Source organism: Clupea harengus, chromosome 13, assembly GCF_900700415.2.
Source record: "Clupea harengus chromosome 13, Ch_v2.0.2, whole genome shotgun sequence".
In the NCBI taxonomy this organism is placed as follows: Eukaryota; Metazoa; Chordata; class Actinopteri; order Clupeiformes; family Clupeidae; genus Clupea; species Clupea harengus.
Genome location: NC_045164.1, coordinates 336,940 through 360,000, shown reverse-complemented (window position 1 = coordinate 360,000; position 23,061 = coordinate 336,940). Strand labels below are relative to the sequence as shown.

Sequence of the window (23,061 nt, the reverse complement as noted above, 5' to 3'; positions counted from 1 at the left end):
AAGACTATGCATTCTATCCTCTGCAAGACTCCTCTGTAGGCTATTTTACAGGTAATTCGTACAAGTTTCCCACTCATGCCTCCAAATACATAGTCTGCCAGGGGCATATTATCAAAATATAGCCCCTTCAAATCTTAAATCTTGATCCAGAAGAATAGTTGTTTGTACAACAATAGTTGTCATACGACAATAGTTGTCATTTGAATTATGAGTTTGGATTGGAGTTTGTAAGGACATTGTGGATTGTGGTTGTTCAACCGACCTAAAAAATGTCTACACAGTAATATGAATACGGAAAGAGCTCACGTTGTATACTCTTATATTTTAAATATCTACCTCCATACAATAGGCCTACAACTTGCAGTTAGTAACGAAAACATTCTGAATAAAATACGGCTAAATGGCGACTGTTTAAACTATACAGGAACACCAGATACATAATATTTAATAATGTAAGCGTTCTTACCTGGTCGAATTCATGAATGTTTAGTCCAAAACCATTACAGACCAACTTTCGTCCAGGAAGTATGTCTAATAATCTTCAGTTCAAACTTTTCTGACTTCTTGGATCTACCGGCACGCCCCCTCGGCTCCACCAGAAAGTGCAGTTGCGCGACAGTGGGTCCTCAAATATCAAGCACCACTTCAGGCTAATTTGCATATTTCAGTTTGGGAGAAGCTCAGGAACCAATAGAGGATCCGCTAAGTTTAGGTTCTGACCAGTAAGAGTGCTGCATATCGAAAGGCTGTATCACCGAAACTGCATAAGGTGCTAACAATGCATATTGTCACTGGACCATTTCATGGAAGCCAGGGACTCCTGCTGGACGAAGACGTGTACTACAAGTTAAATACGCATCTTCTGCTGTTTCACCAGATATGGAAGTGGTTTAACTTGAGGTTTTTACACGAATTTAGCATTTCTAAATGTTTGTTAAATGACAAAGTATTGACACAGTTATTTAAACTACAGTAAAATATGAATTGCTTTTTTTTGGGGGGGGAGGACTTTTTAATCACTGTATGATATGACATAAGCATCACTTACTTAATATGAACATATAGTTTTCTATAGATAACAGTGCTACATAGTAGTGTATATACTATAATGGAATATTGTATTGCACTGGTATAATATAATTTATATACTTGGTCCATCCTCTTTAAATCAAGTGTGTGTATGTAGGACATGGACACAGATTAATCATTTAAAAAGGGAATGAATGACTGAGGAAGTAAGTATTACAATTTAAAAGGAATAAGTGATCAGAGAAAAGGGGTGTAAAAACGTTCTACTTAAAATTCTGTGTTTACCAATAGTAAAAGCTCCAAAGTCCAAAGTACATGGCTCTCACGATATCTGTGCATGACGAAACCTGAAAATAAACCCAGCTGGTCAATGTCAAAACTGCTTCTCTGTCACTAGTTCATAGATCTGGTATATATATATATATAGTATAAAATACTATAAGTTCCCCATGTGTTTTTTTTATATATATAAACACTCACAAGAAAAAAAAACACATGTACAAACTTGAGATAGCTTAATTTATTGATTGGATATTGAGGCTGAAGTTGAGGCAGTTGTGCATGTGTTGCTCTTTCATCATACATTGATAGCTACCATGAGGTACCTACAAGGTGTGAAGACCTGACGATGTTGCTGGCCTTGTTTATATGTAAACACATTAAAAGGTGTTGTTGCATCATTACCTGTGGTTGTGTTTGGCTTCATAGTAAGTGTCCACAGTCCACTGACCTGGGGTACACTTCATATTTGTAGGAGCATGTGTAGGAACTTCACAAGAAGGCTGTCTTTAAAGGCCTTTAAAGGGGGACTGACGACTACAAACAACCCCCCAGTGAGTGCACACGCGCATGCACACACACACACACACACACACACACACACACACACACACACACACACATACACACACACACACACTTGCACACATGCACACAAACACATACACACACACACATACACACACACACACTTGCACACATGCACACAAACACATACACATGCACACACACACACACACACACACTCACACACACACGCACACACACACACACTCACACACACACGCACACACACACACACACACACACACACACACACACACACACACACAAACACACACACACATGAAGCAGATTGTATTGAGTAACTTAGATTTTCTTGATAAGGATTCTTAATCTTGACCTCAACACCACCAAGCGTTACTAATCGCTCTCTACAGCTGTTAATCATTTCACCTCCACGCTAAATCTGTCTCAGATGTAAATGAATACAGGTAAGAGGCCATCAGTGAGAGACAAGACACACAATGACTTAGACTGCTGGGCTGTCTCTGACAATGTGCCCTTTATATCAGTCAATGCACTCAAAACAACAATCCTCTAATCTAAGACAATATACAATGTGATCACTGTAGTAATTGGAGTGACGGGTGTGTTGTGATCAACCTGAGCTGTGAACTCATTGATCACTGTAGGAATGGGAGTGAGGGGTGTGTTGTGATCTTCCTGAGCTGTGAACTCTGTGATCACTGTAGGAATGACAGTGAGGGGTGTGTTGTGTGATATCCACCTTCATCCACAGACGTTTGAAACTCCCATCCGCATACTGTGACTTTTCACATTAGGTTGTAAAATAAATGTGGCCGGTTGCATCTCATCAGCACTAAATGGAGCTATCTCTACATGACACTGTGATTATGCTCTGACAAAACCGGTGAACAGAGGCGGACATCTTCCAAGCATATGTATAGAGTATGGCGGTTCAGTTTGATGGCATGTGAAATTTAACACATGGGTAACAGTGTTTGTTGATATAAAAGTCTTATAGGTTTGACGCACGCACGGGCTGCCGTCTCAGCCGATCTGTGACTCAGCAAGTCTGCCCCAGTCAGGAGGGATGAGCTGAGCAACACCAGAGAGAGAAGACTGTGACAAATTCTTCTGGTACGCTGGGACGGTGGACAGAGTGACACGCAGACCCGAAGGACATCTGCCTGTGTGCCTGGGTGGTCAGGAGAGGAGCTATGATGCTGATTGATTGAAAACTGTCATGGGTGTGGCTGCTGTGGCAAGTGTTTTGGCAAGTGTTATTCAATGTGATGCAATGGTTGCCTTGATTCAAAATAGAATCTAAAAATCCATTTCAGACAGGGAGGGGATGAGAAAGAGAGAGAGAGAGAGTGGAAGAGAGAGAGAGAGAGAGAGAGAGAAAGAGAGAGTGGAAGAGAGAGCGAGAGAGTGAAGCTAGACTGAAAGTCTGGCACACAGCTGATATTTGAACACCGGATTTACTTAGCTTGAGCTTTAACTTTAACTTTTGAAAAGTTGATAATGGCCCAGTAGCGATACGTTTGTCATGAGCCTTGAGCCCAGGCTGCTATCATGCCCAAATCTGTGCCACTTATCTTTCCTATGAGTCTGAAGGACAGAGGTTGCACGCTGGACTTCGAAATCTCAATGAAAACATGTGAAATTAAATTAAATTGAAATTTTCGAATTGAGAAATCATTGTTTATGTTCCTGCAGTAGCACTATTTCAAGATAACACAATATAACTTGTCTGCTGAGTTATTTATTTTGATAGTGTTTTGAAAGCTACAGTATATATTTTATATAGTAGCAGGACAACAATAAATCAATAGAAAGGTAAATGATTACACCTCCATTTCATTGACTTGGATAAGTAAGCAGACCCTTAACATCCAAACTACATGTAAATCTATGCAAATAACACTTAACATCCGAACTACATGTATATCGATGCAAATAAAAACACTGGAGCAAAAGGCCATTATACTGCCCTCTAGTGGACAAAATCAGCATAGTGTCTTGAAGCACAACTGCTCTCACTCACTTTTTCTAGAGGTGCTTTGCAAACAGTAATAACAGTGCCCTGCCCATGTAATCATGCAATCATTAAAAAATCCTAGAAAACCTTTTATGCCAAAACCCCATAAATAGCATAAAAGAACTGGCTGTCAGAACAGGATGTGCTGGGTTGTTTTCAGGAGCAGGGCTGGATTGATCGCCTTGTTTGTCATGACAAGCCGGCCTTTCTGCGAAAACAGAGACAAAGTGCAGAGGTACCACTCGTGCCACACACTCCTCTGCCCTGCACCCAGTCCTCCTCCCCCCGCCCTGCTGAGGTCTCATATGGTGCCTGCCTCTAACCTGGGGCTCTGGCAGGGGCATAGTGCCCGCTGAAGAGGAAAAGTACCCGCTATAATGAGGGAATGATTCAGTGGACTGAGATATAAATCAAAATCACACATAACATGTCTTAATTGCTCCAGCTATCTGCCCTAAAGGAAAGCCTGCTGTACTCTCTGAACGGTTTCCTTTGGCAGTTGACTCTTTAACAAATGCATTTGTTGTCACAAGTCAATTATTGTTCCCTCTGTCTTGAAGTCACAACCTCTACTTTACAGTATTGTATGTCTTCGTTTTCTAGACACAGAAATAACAGTTCCTTTCATTGATCATCACATTCTCATAAATCTTTGCTCCTGTCTTACACAGAGAGAGGAGGGATGAGAAAGACGGAGAGAGAGAGAGAGAGACAGAGGGTGAGAGAAAGAGAGAGAGGGAGAGTGACAGAGAGAGAAGGAGAGAGAGAGTGAGAGAGGGAGAGAGACCGAGAGAGGGGGATAGAGAGAGAGGGAGAGAGACAGTGAGAGAGAGAGACAGAGACAGTGAGAGAGAGGGAGAGAGACAGAGAGAGAGAGAGAGAGAGAGGGAGAGAGACAGAGAGAGAGAGAGGGATAGAGAAAGAGAGAGAGGGAGAAAGCCAAATAGGATTCTTATCAAAATGTAGAACATCAGACCACATTTTCACCCTACATATCTTGATAGACAAATATGTAAACCAAAATAAGACACAAATATTTGCTTGCTTTATAGACTTCCAAAAAGCCTTTGATTCAATTTGGCATAATGGATTATTCTTCAAACTTCTTGAAACTGGTATAGGGGGGAAAACTTTCAAAATAATAAAAACAATGTACTCAAACAACAAATGTGCAATTAGAATTGGGAATAAACACACATAATTCTTCTCCCAGGAACGGGGTGTGAGACAAGGCTGCCCACTATCACCGATACTTTTCAATATTTACATAAATTAATTGGCAAACACAATACAGCACTCTGCAGGCCCAGGACTTGCACTGCAAGACACAGAGGTCAAGTGTTTACTTTATGCTGATGACCTAGTTCTGCTGTCATCATCCAAAGAAGGCTTGCAACACCACATGGACAAAGTGGCAAACTTTTGCCAGACGTGGGCCCTAAAAATGTATCTCAAAAAGACCAAAGTCCTTGTCTTTAGAAAACTTTCCAGGCTACAGGGAAACACTGACAACTTTAAAAAAAGCAACACCAAAATTTATCAAACATGCAACTACACCTATTTAGGAATCACCTTCACCTCAACAGGAAACTTGGGCTTGGCTGCAAAGGAACTCAAAGAAAAGGCAAAAAGAGCATTCTATGCCATCAAAAGGTCAATTTAATTAGATATACCGATTCGAATTTGGCTTAAGCTTTTCAAATCAGTAATTGAACCAATTGCACTGTATGGCTGTGAGGTGTGGGGTCCAGCAACAAAAGGTGACTTTTCAAATTGGGACAAACATCCAACCGAAGCCCTGCATGCAGAGTTCTCCAAAAGCATCCTCCGGGTACAGAGGAAGACACCAAACAATGCGTGCAGGGCAGAATTAGGCCAATACCCCCTAATTATTGATATTTAAAAAAGAGCTGTCAAATTTTGGCAACATTTAAAAATGAGCGACCCCCACTCACTCCACTACCAAGCACTGAAATGCCAAGAGCTGAATATAGGGAGGAGCCCCCTTTACCCAACTTGTCCTGAGACTTAGTGACCTAGCACCAAATCTTATCACTGAGGCTCAGGACAATGACTCAGTAGCCAGGAAAATTAGACCCAACCAAATTACAAACACTGAAAAAGAAAAGTATATAACCTATTGGAAAGGAGCAACCAAAACACAATCTAAATTACAATGTTATTTGACCCTAAAACGGGAATACTCAACAGCTACTTACATGAATACAGTAAAAGACACAAAACTCAGCCTGCCATAACTTGAGGGACAGCCAGTAAGGCCACAGAATGCCAAACTAACTGTATGTTTGTTGTTATTTTTGGAATGGTCTTTTGTTGTTTATTTATTTATTTTTAATCAACTCTGTTCATTATATTTGTCCTTCTGTATGTGTATGTAATATGTATGTGTTGGATCAGCTTTGGCAATAGTGTTAAAAAACATTCATGCTAATAAAGCTTCATTGAATTGAATTGAATTGAATTGAGAGGGAGAAAGACAGAGAGAGAGAGAGAGAGAGAGAGAGAGAGAGAGACTCACAGGTGCATGAACCCATGGAAACCCACTCTGTCTATTGAAAGCTGCCTGTGGCGGAGGTGAATCTGTAGCAGGAGCAGTAACAGTAGCAGTGGTCTTTGTTAAGTTGTAGCGCACCTCACCAAAGGGACACTGCCAAAGACCATCACAAAACATGTGAAGGGTTGAAGTGTGACGCACACAGCATTCACTGTTACAGATGTTGTAGGCGGTAGCTTCAACCTGGGACAGAGTTGATTAAAAGCATCATGTCTGCAGACTGCCATGGAGAACACTGCAATCACACTTTTAAACTTTCACTATCATCATCATGTATTGATCATGTATTGACTTTTTTATGTGATATTGTCTTTCATAGAAAGGGTGCTTGAAAGTTTGTGAACCCTCTAGAATTTTCTATATTTATTTTTATATTTATATGACCTAAAACATCATCAGATTAGAAGTCCTAAAAGTAGATAAAGAGAGCCCGATTACACGAATGAGTATTATGCTTGGTCATTTATTTATTGAGAAAAATGATCAAATATTACATATCTGTCAGTGGCAAAAGTGGCAAATTTTAAGGTGAAATTAGAGTCAGGTGTTTTCAATGGGATGACATTCAGATGTGTGTGGTCACCCTTTTTTTTTTTTTTAAAGACAAATTCTGTCAAAGTCTATTTCTTTGGATATGTATCTGCCACACCAAAAGGCCAGGTAATGGTGCAGGTGTATGGAATTAGAATCTATCACAGGGAGAAGTTTTTATGATTTGAGTTTTTTTGTTGCCATTTTAAAATGCATTAGATTATGGATACGGAGTATTTAATCATAAAATGTTATATTTAAGAAGTAGATAGGCATTGCTGGAGAGGAAGGATCATTTTGGGCATTTCAGCAATGTTGCTTCACTGTGACTGTGACTGTGATGCCAACAGTGGATTGTAAACTATGCAATGGCATCATTGGGCAACCTGGGAAGGTCTGACCTGTAATAACCCTCAGCTGACTGGAGTCCTCATTTTGCCCACACGAAAAAAGGTCAGCCATTTACTCTCTCCCACTACACACACACACACACACACACACACACACACACACACACACACACACACACACACACACACACACACACACACACACACACACACACACACACACACACACACACATATCCGCACTCACACACACACACATGTGCACACACACACCTACATACATACATTAACTAGATCCTGTACATGTTCATTGCAAGAGGTGGCAAGGACATACTGTCACTATTCTGTATTTCATATCTAAGCTCACTATCACTATCAAACTGTTGCATTGGAATATTGTCCTACCACAGATAAAGTGTTTCGGCATCCTATGTGGTAGTAGCAGATGTTTTCCAGAAGATGGCAATGTTGTCTTTCTTGCTGGGATTCTGGATTTTAAAACATGGGGCACATAAGAATGTTTTTCCATTTAAAAATAAAAATGGAAAAACTCTCACGAAGAAGAGAATGAAAAAAGAGATTTTTTACTAACAAGGAGTCATTTTTACGTGTCATCCTCATTTTTTTTTAAAACCCCATGCACCATCAATTCAATCAAATCAAACAAAAGCTGTAATTACTTTGTTGGAATTTCTAAATTCCTCGCAAGCTGTAGCTGTGAGTCATATACTTTAGTGTCCACATTCAAATAAAATGTCAAGGTTGTTTGATCACTAGACCCTCCCAACATCCTCCTCACTGGCTGTTCATCAGGAAATTCACATTCCCCTGACTCTTTTGGTGTTGAATTTGGGCTTCTGATTCTGCCTTGAGGTTCCATGCAGTGGTGGCATCACCTCGTCTCAGTGTGCATCCCCATTACCGTGACCTCTGCTTTCCCCCCTGTCAGCTCTGCACTGATGAGGCTGGACTTGAGGGCTTTTATATAGGGCAACGCAGTGTGGAGCTCAGCGTATGTGGACAAAGCCAGGGAGCACAAAAACAGAGTGAAGAAAGACCACCAGTAAGGAGGGAAGAAAGGGTTGTAGGGGGTCTGGCGTAACACCTACACACACACTCACTCACTCACACACACACACACACACTCAGAGACATACACACACTCAATCTTGTGCCAGTGTTGGAAGCCACTAGGGTCTCTTCATGGAAGTTTGTTGTTGCTTTTTTTTTGGGTACGAAGGGGTTTGTTCATGTCCTCGACCTTCACAGCATACAGACTCTCAGAGAGGGCTGGGAAAGTGGGCCTACCCTGGGGTGCCTGGCGGGGTGCCTGTTCCAAACACTTGATTTATTGACAGACCGAGACAACGCCAAATGAACCCTCTATAAGTTGTGTGTATCATGGGGAGGGGTTGGATGAACGAATGGGAGACGTAGGACTAATTTGCATTCTGTGTCTGCAGCCTTCTCTCTCTCTCTGAATGCTGTCAGAATGTGATGAATACACAAGCATCCTTCTCTGTTTATCAAAATATACAAGGCCAGTGAATCTATTGAAAGAGATCATTTCAGGTTCTATCGATTCAATTTACTCATTTATGATGATGGAACCACTATAAATAAATGTAGAATTTATTACAGAGACTTTCACTTCAAAGTGCTCAATAAAACACACACAAATACACACACGGATAGGGGGGGTCTAAAACAAAGGCTTTAAGAAACAGCAGGTCAAAGAGTAGAGTCTGTGATTGTCAAATTGCTTCACATACTCCATCTTGCTCTCTCTTAAGAAGTTTCTAATAAAGGCTAAAGAGAAACATCTCACTGGAGATTAAGATCTGAATAATTTGGCAGAACACGTCTGCTTCTGGTCAATTTACAAAAGGGAGATTAGCCCCATTTGCTAGGTTTTGTCTTGGCAGGAGGCACCATAGTGAGAATAGTGAGGGGCCCCGTACAGTGCCAGGAGGAACACCGTACCATCTGTTAGCATAGGCAGTATGACACACAATAGCCTTCCTGTTGTCTGAGACCTAAGCATCCTCAGACAGTGCTGCAGACGTCACCAAAACTCTTTCTTTTTTTTTTTACCTCAGCTACCTATCCTGTGCTGGTTAGAAGTCTGAGTTACATCCCCGTCCACACATATGAAGTATATGCTTGACTCATGCTTCTGGAATTCTCAAGAGATAGATAATAAAGCAGTGCCTCTACATCGATAAAAGCCTGATTAGACCAATTTCCCCCCGGATACAGATATCTTTGATTGAGCCTATACTTTTAGAGATAATCAGAAACCTATCACAGACTCAAAGGACCAAGGACTCTCTCAAGACACATTAAGGTGATGGAGGTCAAAGCTCCAGTAAAGAAAATATAGCTAAAGCAATTAAAAGTTTTTTTCCTGTAACATGCAGTCCAGTTAGCTTTTTAGAATGTCCATTTCAATTACTATTGATCTCCCAGTTGTTTGGTGTGTGCGTGTGTGTGTGTGTGTGTGTGTGGGTGTGAATGCACGTGAGTACACGCGCATGCGCGTGTGTGTGTGAGTGTGTGTGTGTGTGTGTGTGTGTGTGTGTGTGTGTGTGTGTGTGTGTGTGTGAGTGTGAGTGTGTGAGTGTGTGAGTGTGTGCTTTTGTCTGGGTAAAGGGACATTTATACAACACCTTATGCCACATCTGAGCACTCTGGACACTTTATAGAACATTCTGTACCTTCACTCGCAGACAGACAGTGAAAGCAGTTTTCTAAGGCAAGCCAATGGGCAGTTTGTAAAGAACACCGGGATAGATAGTGTTTCACTTAACTACTCTGCGACATGAGGCGCAGAAGAGCTGGACTACAGGACTAATGGTTCTATCTCCTGCCGAGTGTGTCTCCTGCTGAATGCGTATACGTGTGTGTATGTGTGTGTGAGAGAGAGAGAGAGTGCGTATGTGTAGTTTTTTTTTTTAAATGTATACATCCACATGAACATAATGGAAAACCCAGCAATATTGTTGATACTAACATAGGATAGTCAACATTAGGTGTGGATGTGTAGGTCAGAGGTTAAATTTGAGTGCATACATACACATATATCCCATTGGTCCCCATCATCATGTGACACGTGGGATATTCAGTGTTCTTCCATCTTTTACGTGTGTTCTCTTAACTGGGTCACAAAGGAATCCAACACATCCTTAAAATCGAATTTCTTATTTATTCACAGAGGTACTATGAACTTTACAAAAGGTTAGATCAAACACTCTGCTCCAAACAAGAAAGTGATACCCTCATGTAAAAATATGATTAGTTTTGCTTTAAATATTATACATCAAATGCTACACTCGATCATTTGTCCTTAGCTGATTTGTCTACATCCATTGCCTGGTTTCTATGACTTTAGGAGTTGAAGTAAAAATGAGCTCTAAGTGTTTCCCAGCATCTGTATTCTTATTTCAACATGTTCATATTACCATTTTTAAACAAATTAACAGATCAGTTCCATTTTGCAGAAGAACTTCAATCTGTGAGAAATATCTATCACCTGACTGTTGAAAAGACACGCAGTATCATTTCATTTCGCGTGATTCTCGAAGAACTTGGTAAAGAAGTTACAGAGAGAGGACCACCCCTCTGAGCAGAAGTTGGATGACTCCGAATCAGCCCCGTCTCCAACCCTTGCTCCCAGCAGAGGCTCCTGCTTCCCCTCGCTCTCCATTCTTCTGGCCGTCACCTCCGTCTCCTTCGCTACGGGCACCGCCGTCTCCTTGTCCTTCTCCTCCTCCTCCTCCTCTTCCTCTTTTGTCTTATCCTCTCCGCTTCTCTCCGCCAGTCTGACGTGGGCCGCTGATGGAGCTTTCTTGCAGAGGCGCGTCTTCAGGACCTTCTCTCCTTCGCAGACGTTGCTCCTCTTCCTCAGTTTGCCCACCACTTGTTTCCAGTACTGGTTGGCCTTGTCTGCATACGCCGGGCACTGGTCGGGCTTCCCGGCGAAACGGCACTCATAAGTCTGGACGGGCACCTCTCCTGGGATGGAGCAGCTCACCTGCAAGGAGACCGTGCCGTCGGACGCTTCAGAGGTGGCCCACGTGCAGCTGTGGCCAGCCTTGGTGCTCAGCTCCCCTGATCCAGGAACAGCGGATTTGGGTGCCGGTGCTGTCTTCTTCCTGGCCTCAGCCAGGGGCGCAAGGCTGAGGAGGAGGAGGACGGGGATGAGAATGAGGGTGAGGTTGACGAAGAGCTGGCTGCAGAAGGGCCGCATGGCCGCGGAGGGCATGAGTGTGTATGTGTACGAGTACGTGCGTGCGTATGTGTGTGTGTGGGCTTGAGAGAAGAAGTAGTCCTTTTCTTCAGCTGCAGCCAAGCATCAGTAATGTGTCTCAGTGGGAACAAGGGACCTGCACAACCTGAGAAACAAGGAACAAAAGGCATGGGGTTAAATGAGCAAATGGGTTGAAAAACACAAGTAATTATAAGATTACATTTGTGATTACCTACAATTTTATAGCTAAAGCACAAACATAGCTAAAAGACAAATATTGAGAAGTCTTTGTTCTATTCGTACACAACAGGGTCAGACCATCAGTAATACATGCTAACTCCACCTGCTGTGAGGGGAACAACAGGGGCTAAAGAGTGTCAAAACATGCTGCGCAGTTGGCCTGATATGTGTCTACTGACTGATTACGCTCATAAAATAATAACTAATATACAAAGTCTTTCACAAAACAAACAGATACCTGGCTGGTGTTAGAACCACACTGGAAGTAAAAGCACTCGGTTATATTTTCATTTGTGTCTCTGTGCACAGAGAATATGGTGCTTACCTCGTGATGGTCTGTGTGTTGGCTTGGTTGTGTGAGAGAAGCATGAGGATAGTCAGATAAAAGGAGGAGGGGAGAAGAGACAAGAGAGAAGAAAGAGGGGGTACTGGGGGGGGGGGGGGTAGAGAAGGGAGGAGAAGGGAAGGGGGTAAAGGGGGCACAGCGAGAGAGAGAATGAATGGAATTGCTCAGACCTCCCCTAACTGGGCCCCTCCCAAAAGCCTGCCCCCCATCTTAGAGACAAACATCCCCCTCTAACCCCCCCCTTCTTCCATGCTTGTCTGTGCTGTCACCCAAGGGGGGGACTCACCCGAAACAATACACAGCCAACCAATGGGCATTTCGAACGCGAATGTACCAAATAAAGATGCATCAGTATCAACCAATATCAATATCAGCCTGATCCTGAGGGTGAGATCAGACCCTGTTGTATTTGGGCTCAGCTGACAGTACCTTCACAATAAAAAAATGTCTTTTGTAAACAAAAAACAAAAGCATTGAAAAAAAACTTTAGTGGTAAGTGTTGCGTCAGATCCAAGAACCACATCCTGGTTCTGGAAGTCTTTTTGGATAGAACTCGCCTTGGCCAAAGCTGTTTGTTTTTTCTTTTGAAAACTACAGAAAAGAAAGAGAGAAATAAAATGAAATAAAGATACTGTCACTGTATGTTCGGCAATGGCAAATTCCAAAGTTATGTGACAACATTCTCCACAAACTTCAGAGCACTTAACATATTTGAAAGTAACACAAGCCAGTGGTGACCTTGTTCATGTCATCAAAATGGCACTTGCAATTACAACGAATCCATCATTGAAATAGCTTATTTTCTCAATACTCAAGTACAAATGACAGAAATGCTAATGCTGTTATGTTTTTGTTTTTTTACTTCACTGACTTGTTTCATAACTAGGGTATAGCTAGTGTCTCTGACATAGCAGAAACGTAAAAAAATATGTTTGTTAAATATGAGGTATGCATCTAGAAACAAATAAAAGGTCTTACATTGTCAGCAAATTCTTCTACGAATCCCAAGTAAATTTAACATAAACTTTAATAAAAAAAATGATCCAAAGAGGGTTGCAGATATTTTACCTGTGACTGAACAGGGTCTTGTAAGCGAACCAGCACAATGTTACATATTGACACGCAGTGGGTCCAGTACCCAGTAGCTGATCTTGGCTAGCCTTGAAGTGGCACTGTTCCACATCAGCTAAGGGAGGCTGAAGGTAGATGTTTTGTGTGAGCGAATGGGAGACCGTAATAACCCAAAGACAATTGCCATATTCGAATTAATTGCCGACATCTTTAAACATTTTGTCTCATGGGTTCTCACCTCCGGCACCATCTCTACGAACAGCCAAAACTGCTAGTTCACGTACATGTTGACAACAAAAGTCAAACCCCTACCATTTTTTTCTAAAAACATGTCTATGGAGAATCCCATTCATTTCGCTCAGCGTTAGGAACGAAACCACCAGGTGGCGACTCGATTACTTTTCTTCCCTGACTAAAACCTTTTTTTTTTTTTTACCTGAATGAATTCCACCACAACGTTAGACGGCGCTATACATCATTTACTTATACAACTGGAAAGGGTTCTGGATAAACAGAAGAAGAATGAAGCGGTTCAATGTTTCTGTCATTGCTTAGAAAACAACCAGAGCTCAAATTGCAAACATTTAGGTCGTGTTGTGCCGATGATGGCAACAGAAAACGAAGAAAACGGAACAGACATGCAATTCGAGGCAAGATTAACGATACCATTTTGTGCAGTTGAAATTTAGCGGTCGTAAATCTAGCTGACGTTAGCTAGCATAGCTTAAAAATGGGACTGTCTGTCGTTTAGCTTTCCTTCTTAGGTTTGGCATGTGCAATGTAATACGCCTGCTTAAACTGACTGCATACTAGGAATGCAATATGCGCATATCTGTTCTTCACTGAAGTCACAAACGCCAAACAGATAATATTATCAGATGTCAGCGATTACACTTCGCTTTAGACAACGCATAGTAACTTGATCATGACGGTTTTAACACCTCTCCAACGACCAAAGACATGAATGTTGAAGTAACCGATATCTTATTTTACATAGTATAGGTAACTGGCAGCATCAGCATCATCATCTCTCTCTCTCTCTCTTTCTCTCTCTTTCTCACTCTCTCTCTCTTTCTCTCTCTTTCTCACTCCCTCTCTCTTTCTCACTCTCTCTCTCTCTCTGATCTAGTCAGACGAGTCTGCATACTCTCTGGCGAGGCTGAAGCTGGAGAGCCTTTTGAACAAGAACATGCGGATCCGTATGACAGACGGCCGCACACTCGTGGGGCTGTTCTTGTGCACTGATCGGGACTGCAACGTCATTCTCGGCTCTGCTCAGGAGTTCCTCAAATCCACAGGTAGGCTATTGGTACAGTACAGTCTACTTCAGTCTCATGTCACTAACAGTGTTATGGGTTGTAATTGGTCTGTAATCCGTTTCTTTTGGCAGACTCGTTCTCACAAGGAGAGCCAAGGGTACTGGGCCTCGCCATGATTCCAGGGCACCATGTCGTCTCCATTGAAGTGGAATCTGAAAGTTTAGTCAACAGCTCCCAAGGGATGTGATGTCTATCCGCTGAAAGACTGCATTCAGCATCCGGATGACTGGAAGTTTGCATGTGTTTGCATTGGTGGACTGGCCACAAAAACTGACTTGAAGTCAAGAATTCTGTCTTTGAAGCTTGTCAAGAGATGAGGAATTATCTTCTTGGACAGCAGGTGGAATTGACAGGTTTACTTACCATTATGTTATGATTGACAAAGCAGATGTATCCAGTCAACTCGGTGAACTGTATAAATGCTTTATGGGTACCATATGCAGTGTTTTACATTGTTGTAATGAACAACATTTGTTACATTTTTGGCGGTTGTTGTCATTTTTTCCTAAAGGTATGTTGTTATGTTGTTTGAGGTTAATTATTGTAAGAGTATAATTTGTTTTTAAGGCGCTTCTAGACCAAAATGGACGAAGGTGTCGACAGCCTTGGGGACATGTTGACATCTTGAATGTGTCTGCCAGAACAGCCCCTACTACCTGTGTTTGTCTTCTGCTGCATCTTGTTGTCAGTTTGATACTGTTCCCTGATGGTCTGTCTAATTCCTTGCAGACCTCCAATCTTTAAAGATCATTTGCTCATCTCACTGACATTCAATCCACTCAACTCACATTCTACAGAAGCTTATACTGTAGTCACTATTTTCAGGCAACCCCACCTTGCAATAACTGAAATCAAGCAGAAATCTGTTTGATGTTTATGTACAAGGAAACTGAATTGCTTTGTTTTTTTTAAGGCAAAGTCTGCTATTCTGGCAAAAAGTTGTTGGTATTTGAGCTCAGCAACCAATGAAATTACACCCCTCTTTTCCGTGCTCCTGATGCAACGTGTTGATTGGCTGGAGTTGTTTATGGCTCAGTCCAGGCCACTATGTCTGTTTCCCATTTACAGAGCCAGGACTATGTATGAACACTGGAACAGTTTTTAGAGTGCACAATGAATAGACAGATTGAAGAGCAGTTCAAAGAAGCTATTTTGCTAAAACTCTTCATCAGAACAGCAGAGCTTAAGGTAATTTATAAAATTCACCAGTGTACGATTACACTGTGTGAACACATTGGTGTATTTACCTGCGTACAGGTTGCCTTGCCTGGAGGTGTTTGTTCAATCAAGAAATAGATTATTTTCAATATTCCACTGATTCAGAGGTCCTGAAACTCACACATTGCGATCAAGTCACATCTCAGCTTTTTGAAATTGCAAATGTGTAACCTCTGAACACGATACTTGCAGGGACAGACATAATCCACATTTTGAATGTGTAATGTTTTTCACAAACAGTGGCTGAGGTTGCAAGTCTCTCTGTACCTCAATATTGTTTTTGAGGAAAACAAATAATTATTTAATTATGTAGATTTCCTCATGTCTACATTCGCAAAATGAGAACAGGGACAACCCTTAAAACTGATTTGACATAACACAGGTTTGCGTGAATGCGAGGCAACAGTAGAACTTGATGCTCAGTCTTAAAGCTGTAAAAACAAGATTTGAAGAATATAATCAGGTGAGGTCCCTATTGTGCCTTTTACTTCAGAAATAACTGGGAGTTTTTGTCTTCATGGCATTTGTTTTACCTTTTCACAATTGAAGACAAAAAAAATATTTCTCTCTAAGGAAAAGAAAATATTGTCTGGATAATACTAACAACACCCTTTTTTTCATATAGCTTCATAACCATTTGTAGTGATTTTTTGTAGCCATCTGTTAGGTCCCTGCAACTTTATGCTAGTAGTGTAATAATAGCATGATATGAGGAATTAAATGGCTTAAATTTGGTTTCAAACATTTCCTCAGAGGGTTTGGGGGGAGACCAGACCCTTCTGTAGCCTACCTTTCAACCATAGAGCCCTCTGAGGCCTATGTCAATGAAGACCTTCTTCACACAGTGTGGTGTGATTGTGCCGCAAGGAGTGAAATCATAACTGTAGAGAGCTTTCAGCTCACAGGGTGTTATACAAGGTGTTTTAAAGGCATGTCCTTGCAGGTTCATGACAGTCCCATGATCAATAGACATACACATATCGCCAACTGTGGAAGGATAGCTCTGTGAAGGCTTTGTAGTTGGATGTTTTGTGGTTTCACAATTTGTCTTGGTCTGAATACCATCTTTTCTGTCGACCACCGTCTCAAAGGAGGGTGTGATCAGCATTGAGTACTTGATATCTTTAGAAGAGAAAATTTGTTAATTCATTTTTGAACTGTATGGAGAATGACACTCCAGTTCGTACTTGTTCCAGAACTACAACTTGAACCAAATGGCTTTGTTTTATTTTAAAGTGTGGCCATAATCGTCATAGCAACTCACTTTTAACACCTAAAGATTTTCTCATTATTTTGTCTTGATCAGGCACATGTGAAACCTAAACCTGTTTAAGTGTTCAGTGTTTTTCAGGAAGAAGAAAGAAAAATCTAAGGATGTCCATATTTAACTGTATAAAGGCTGATTGAGAAAATCACATCTTTACTTCATCTATTATTCTGCACAGTATCTGCACAGCTAATTGCTCTAAAAACACAACTGTGCACCCCCACACTCACAACTCTTGTGGACTCTCTCCTGAGAGATTGAATCCATCTATGTTTGAGTGCAGATGCTGATTCATATTTCCATTTCTTTTCACCAGTGTTCGTCATCCTTCATAGATTTCCACACGGTTGAAAATAAAATCAAGCAAACTAATGAACAACACAGAGATCTGGCTAAAGTTTGACATTTAGGATCCCCCCCCTTTCATAGGATGCAAACTCATTTGAATTGAACTCACAGTGAGCTGCAGGACAAGCCCTGATGTGGAGACCCTTGGACACACTGAGGCAATGATCCCTTGAACTCTCGCATACAGTGGGTGCAGGCAGTCACACTGGCAGGGGGATGAATTTGTTTCCAAATCAAATGAAGGGTCTATTACAGGAGGGTCGTCATGGATACTGTGCTCCGAGGCGCGATCTCTAAGATTCATTTACATAGAGAGGTGCCGGAGCATGGCTAGTTTCCCCTGCGTCGTCATCTAACACCACCTCATGACTTGATTTCCTCCTTGTCATTGAGGAGCGGCGCGGGGTCAGCGCGGAGCACCGCGGCGAGCGAGCTCTGTAATCATTGCAAACAGAGACACCAGCTCGCGCTGATTGCCGGAGAAGAAGCGCAGTAGATTATCTGGACACCCCAGTCATCGAGAGCTCGCTCTAGTGTCATCAGCGCCTTCAAGGCGGAGATTAATGCACTCTAGGAGTACCGAAAACAGTCATCAGAGTGCAGGGGGGGGGGGGGGGGGGGCGTTTGCAATGTACTCCCGCAACAACGGCCAAGGAAACTTATCCAAATGCAGGAACCTTGATTTCGATCTCCGTCTTGTTTCGGATGCGGTGTTTGTGAACATTCTGGTAATTTATATGCAAAATACCTTAATTCATTCAGGTCTGTAACGACAAAATGAGTGGGTCCGGTGTGATTCCGCTGCACATTGGGGTCCTGTCCATCCTGTCAGGATATATTTTTCTAAAAAAAGACCCTACATTATGACTATTTCCATTGCAACATAGTTGCCATTATGTTGTGTTTACCTGAAAGCAAACACAATTTCTCCTTTCAAATTTGTACATCAACAAGTATAGGCTACAACCTGTATTCTATAACAAGGAATAGGCTAGTGCATTGGTGTGATTTGATGTGTGCGCATTTCCCATTCATAATTTTTCCATCACAGATGAAAAGACTATGAATTTTAAGTTTAAGACTGCACTACATAAAACTGGATTGACCAAAGATCCTTACTGTGGATCTACACCCACTGGACGGTACACTAGGCAGCAAATATCAATGGCATCTTTACATGTATGTTATTCACAACTCCATGCCCCAAACTCCATTTTCTTCAAGTTGGCCTAAGATGTAGATGTAGATGTATGTGTGAATGAAGAGACAAGTGTTCAGTGCCAATGCAACAGATTCAGCAGTGTGAATGGGGACAAAGTCTCCATGTTTGTGTGTGGGTGTATGAGCATGCTAACAGGCAGTTAGTCCACTCCTCTTAGTATGCCTTCAGCTTGAGCAGCCAAACTAATTCACAGTACTATATTATATATAAATGTAAAATGTATATAAATATACAGCACTAAATATATATATATATATATATATATATACAGTGTGTATACTGTATGTATATATACATATAAAGTATTATATACACATAGTATGTAATTTCAAAACAAAAGTATTATATAGACATATGTCATTTCAACTGTCTTCTGGGAAACCGAGCACTGGCAACTCACTAGTTCCTCTGATATAAGAACTCTGATATGCAGGTTTGTCTCAGAAAGGAGGATCAGATCAGCTAAGATCAAGTCGTTTACTGAACTCTCTCTCCTATTCTCTTTTGTCCTGCACTCTTTCCTCCAAAGCAAGCTTCCTGTGATCACTCCATTGATGTCTCCGTCTGAATAATACACACACTACTTGTTTCCATGCTCTTAGTGATCACTTGGTCCTGCCTTAGTAGGCTATATGGAGTGAGTCATGTTTAAATAATTAACGCAGGCTTTGGGACAGGGTTGAAATTTCATTCCCGGAGAGCTACAGTGATTTGTGGTTTGGGTTTCACCCTTTATGCCGGTGACTAACTTACTAAGGGGAATGCTCACCTGTCTGGCCCTTAGATAAATGAAGGCCAATCATGAAATGACATTTCGAAGATGTCCAAGAATAGATCTCCATTGACAGGAGATATGTTCAAAATGGGCTTGTGAAGTAAAACGTGCTAATGACTAAGTGGGAACAAATCACTGCCTTCATGCACAGCAAATGACTATACATGTCTTTCCATTTGACAAGCTGCTATAGGACTGCAGACACTCATCAGATGAGCGCACAGGTGAATGACTTTTCTCTCCTGCAATTATTATACAAGGTGAATCTCATTTTACAAATCCTAATGCAACCACAAGCTCTTTGAGATGTAACTGTCTGAACAGACCCGCACTGGAGCCAACTAGAGGGGAGCTTAATCATGTCACACGCCTGTCCTCCTCCTGGCTCCGCTGGTGGTGCCTCTCCCACACCTTCCCACCCAGCTCATTCACTCACTCGCACTGAGCTACATGCAAATGAGTCCCCTGATGTAAGCCTGTTACACTGACATCTCTGTGATTTTCCCCTCACATCCCTCTTCTCTCTACCTGCCGGAGGCGCATGGCTCTCACACCAGGAAGTGCACGCTGGTTTCCCACTCTTGGCACCTTGTGCTGTGCATCTGTGCCGTGCTGTAGCTCGGCAGAGACAACCACATCGCAGCCCACCCAGGGACCTCCTGTTGTTAAAAAGATTCTGTGGGCAACAAACTTTGCGGTTGCCGTGGAAACCGACAATAACAGAGAGCTGGAACATGGGGAAGGTACAGGATAATCGGTAGATAACAAGCTCATAAATAAGCGCCATTGCTTAGACAGAGCATACTCCTGACGACATGAACAACTGGAGTCTCAGGATTGTGTGAGTGTGTGTGTTTCTAGGCTATTTGTGTGTTGAACTTTTTATGCTTAGATTGTCTTTTTATTTGTATTTATTTTCCCCCCCAAATCAGTCACTAAAGGCATGTGTGAAACACTTTTGCACTCCCCATAGAGCCTCTCAGTCAACACATGATCTGGAACATTCCCTATTCAATAAATAGATGAAAAAGTCAAAGAAATTCATGGCTCTCCACAACTAGCCTCCCCTCTCATTGGCACATGTGAAAAAAAATTAAATATAAAGATGACTATGTATACACAAAATGAAAGCTAAATTAACAACAAATGCAATAACTAATAAACCAAAACATTTTCACATGATAAAAAAAATATCGTTTTATTGTGTGAACAGCAATTGAACAACAACACACCTGGACAACTTCCATTACATCTAAGTCTGGTCTGTGTGGACAGAAATCCTTGAAGAGAAAATGCAGGCTTGCAATAAACTTTCTCTCAAAATGATTCTCCCATACAGAAGAAAATGAAATAAAAAACATAAATTCCAGAGATAGAAAGTCCACAGAGGGAGAGAGAGAGAAAGAGAGAGAGAGATGGAGCAAGAGAGAAAGAGAGAGAGATGGAGAGAGGGAGATGGAGAGAGAGAGAGAGAGAGAGATGAAGAGAGGGAGGTGGAACGAGAGAGCACAGCTCTAATGTGCCCGCTGTTCAGTGCTGTAATAACAAAAGCCCTCAGCACCCAGATTGCAGTGTGGGAAAGCAGCTATTGAGACCCTGGCGAGCAGCTGATGACAGCTCTCTCTGTCTGGACACAGATTGCTGGGCTTGGGGGCCAGTTGACCGAGCATTGAGTGGAAGGGAGATGTCAGGTCAACAGTAGCCTGACGTTTATGCTGCAGTTATGTTATTCCTTGGCTGCCATCCCCCTGAGGAGGACAAGGTTGTCAGCCACTTAAAGAAAGCGGGCTCTATGTCTGTGTGTGCTCCGAGACTGCCACTCTGCGCTACATGTAATGATGTTCAGTTCAGTTCATCAATACATCAATTTCTCTGTGATCTGCAAGACAAATGTTATGGAATTGTGATTTGCAACTATGTACAAATCTCCCCCAAAAATATATTGTTGATATTTAAATAGAAAATCTGAGTTTAAGGTTTAACAAATTTAAACAAAAAATATATAGGAAAGAAAACATAAAGTACATATTACGAGGTGGGGGGGGGGGGGGGGTAGCTTCTTGATGCGCATAATAAGCATTCAGTTCATAATTTGCAAGGTGAGGGTGTCGAGACATTGGATGTTAGGATGTAGAACTTCTCTGGAAGCTTCCATCATCTCGAGTCCCTGCTAGGTTATAAAGCCATGCTCGCCTGGCAGGTTGGATAATCTCAGAGTGCCTAAAAGCATGTTGACTAAATTCTGTTCTGATGTTAAATAGTTAAAAGGAATAGTTCAGACAATAGAAAGAGCAGTTTTTTCCCACTTGAATGCTGTCATTCCTGCAAGATGAATCTATACAAATATCAGATAATGGCCACTTTGTAGCACAATGATAAATACTTGTCACTACCGAAACATAGTAATACACTATGGTAAAAGAGTATTATTATTAACCTGTTCAGATTGTGTTTCCTTCCCTTCTCTGAAGAGTATTTTTACAAATATTTCTTGAAGGTTTTCACAATGAAATCAATAAAAATGAAATTTTTACCAAATTTCAAAGTTCAATTTATACAATTCATCTTACCATTCCATTTTGTCACTACCGAAACGATCATGTCACTACCGAAACGTTACCATATGTTTTGGTAGTGTGACTGTTTCGGTAGTGACTGTTTCGGTAGTGACAATTCTAGCTAATTTTGAGCATAAATAAATAATTCTAGCAAGTACATGGCTAGCAAACAATCTTTGAAGAGGTGTACACACAAACAAACATAATACTTTGCATAAAACCCCAAAAAGTTTACTTAATTGAAGAAAAATATGTGTTCGGTAGTGACCATTCTTAAGGTTACACACTGATTTTCAGACTTTGGAACACAGTTATATCAAAAGTATGGGATCTAGCTACTTACCATTCAGCCATGAGGGACAGGGATGCAGTATCACTGCCTGGTTATAAATGCAGGGGTGTGGCTAAAAACCAGGCTCAGCCAATGGACTAAAACTCCTGTGTTTCGGTAATGACATGAAAACTATGGACATGATTTTTTGAGCATAGTTTTTTTTTTTTTTTATTAAACCCACAACAAATCTAAATCTTCCAAGTTCTGTTTAAACTTAATCATAATTAAAAATTAGATCATTGAAAAAAATCAAAAAAATGTAAAAAGTGTTATTTACAGAAATAAAAATGTAGATGTCAGGGTTGGGGACAGCTACTTCCCAATAGAAAGTACCCTATAAATGATGATTTTGTATATATTTAGCTTATCCCTATCTCATTTTATGTCTTGGGTTTAAATAGACCGTAACATATTCTTAGTAAATATGTATGTCTGAATACTTAATTGTTTTGTAAAAAGTTTTTCTTGTTGTGGGACCACACTTTGCACCAATTCGGTAGAATGGCCCATATATATTAATTATTGTGTAAAGAGAGAGAGCTCTCAGTGTGCATATTGGATACGTTTAATCAGTATATAGCCTTGGGCTAAAATGACGAGGGATAGATCTGAGAGGCTTATGAGGATTTTCATGTTTGCCACACACACAGAGGGTAGTCTGCCTTTGGGAGATGAAGAAAGAATCCGTGAGACTAGGTCAGCTGTTCTCATCACACTTGATAATTAGCATGTAATACACAACGCATTAAGTCCTCCTCTCCCCTCTCCATGACAGAATGAT

General features: G+C 41.3%; 3 protein-coding genes across 5 annotated transcripts in view; 1 reads left to right on the top strand and 2 right to left on the bottom strand.

Moving 5' to 3' along the window:
- Positions 1-625, bottom strand: part of ppp1r3ca (protein phosphatase 1, regulatory subunit 3Ca) — a 2,049-nt gene extending 1,424 nt beyond the window's left edge. The window contains exon 1 of the mRNA XM_012829862.3: positions 467-625. Within this exon, the coding sequence (XP_012685316.1) occupies positions 467-480 (14 nt within the window). The 5' untranslated portion in view covers positions 481-625. The remainder of the gene's footprint in view (positions 1-466) is intronic.
- A 9,832-nt stretch (positions 626-10,457) lies between these two features.
- fgfbp3 (fibroblast growth factor binding protein 3) lies at positions 10,458-12,238 on the bottom strand. 3 transcript variants are annotated; one of them, XM_042709524.1, is made up of 3 exons: positions 12,148-12,238; positions 10,975-11,727; positions 10,458-10,485 (listed from the first exon to the last, which is right to left on the bottom strand). In XM_042709524.1, exons 2-3 carry the CDS (start codon positions 11,595-11,597, stop codon positions 10,473-10,475), a joined length of 636 nt encoding a protein of 211 aa, XP_042565458.1. In that variant the 5' UTR covers positions 11,598-11,727; positions 12,148-12,238; the 3' UTR covers positions 10,458-10,472. The 3 variants fall into 3 exon arrangements, with proteins under 3 accessions (XP_042565458.1, XP_031434904.1, XP_031434905.1); XM_031579044.2 differs by lacking the exon at positions 10,458-10,485 and having other exon boundaries at positions 10,519-11,727; XM_031579045.2 differs by lacking the exon at positions 10,458-10,485 and having other exon boundaries at positions 10,519-11,727; positions 12,061-12,151.
- Positions 12,239-13,679: 1,441 nt separating this feature from the next.
- naa38 (N-alpha-acetyltransferase 38, NatC auxiliary subunit) lies at positions 13,680-15,037 on the top strand. Its single transcript, XM_012829841.3, has 3 exons — positions 13,680-13,889; positions 14,369-14,537; positions 14,630-15,037. The coding sequence occupies exons 1-3, from the start codon at positions 13,680-13,682 to the stop codon at positions 14,743-14,745; spliced, it is 495 nt and encodes a 164-aa protein (XP_012685295.2). The 3' UTR covers positions 14,746-15,037.
- Positions 15,038-23,061: the final 8,024 nt, after the last annotated feature.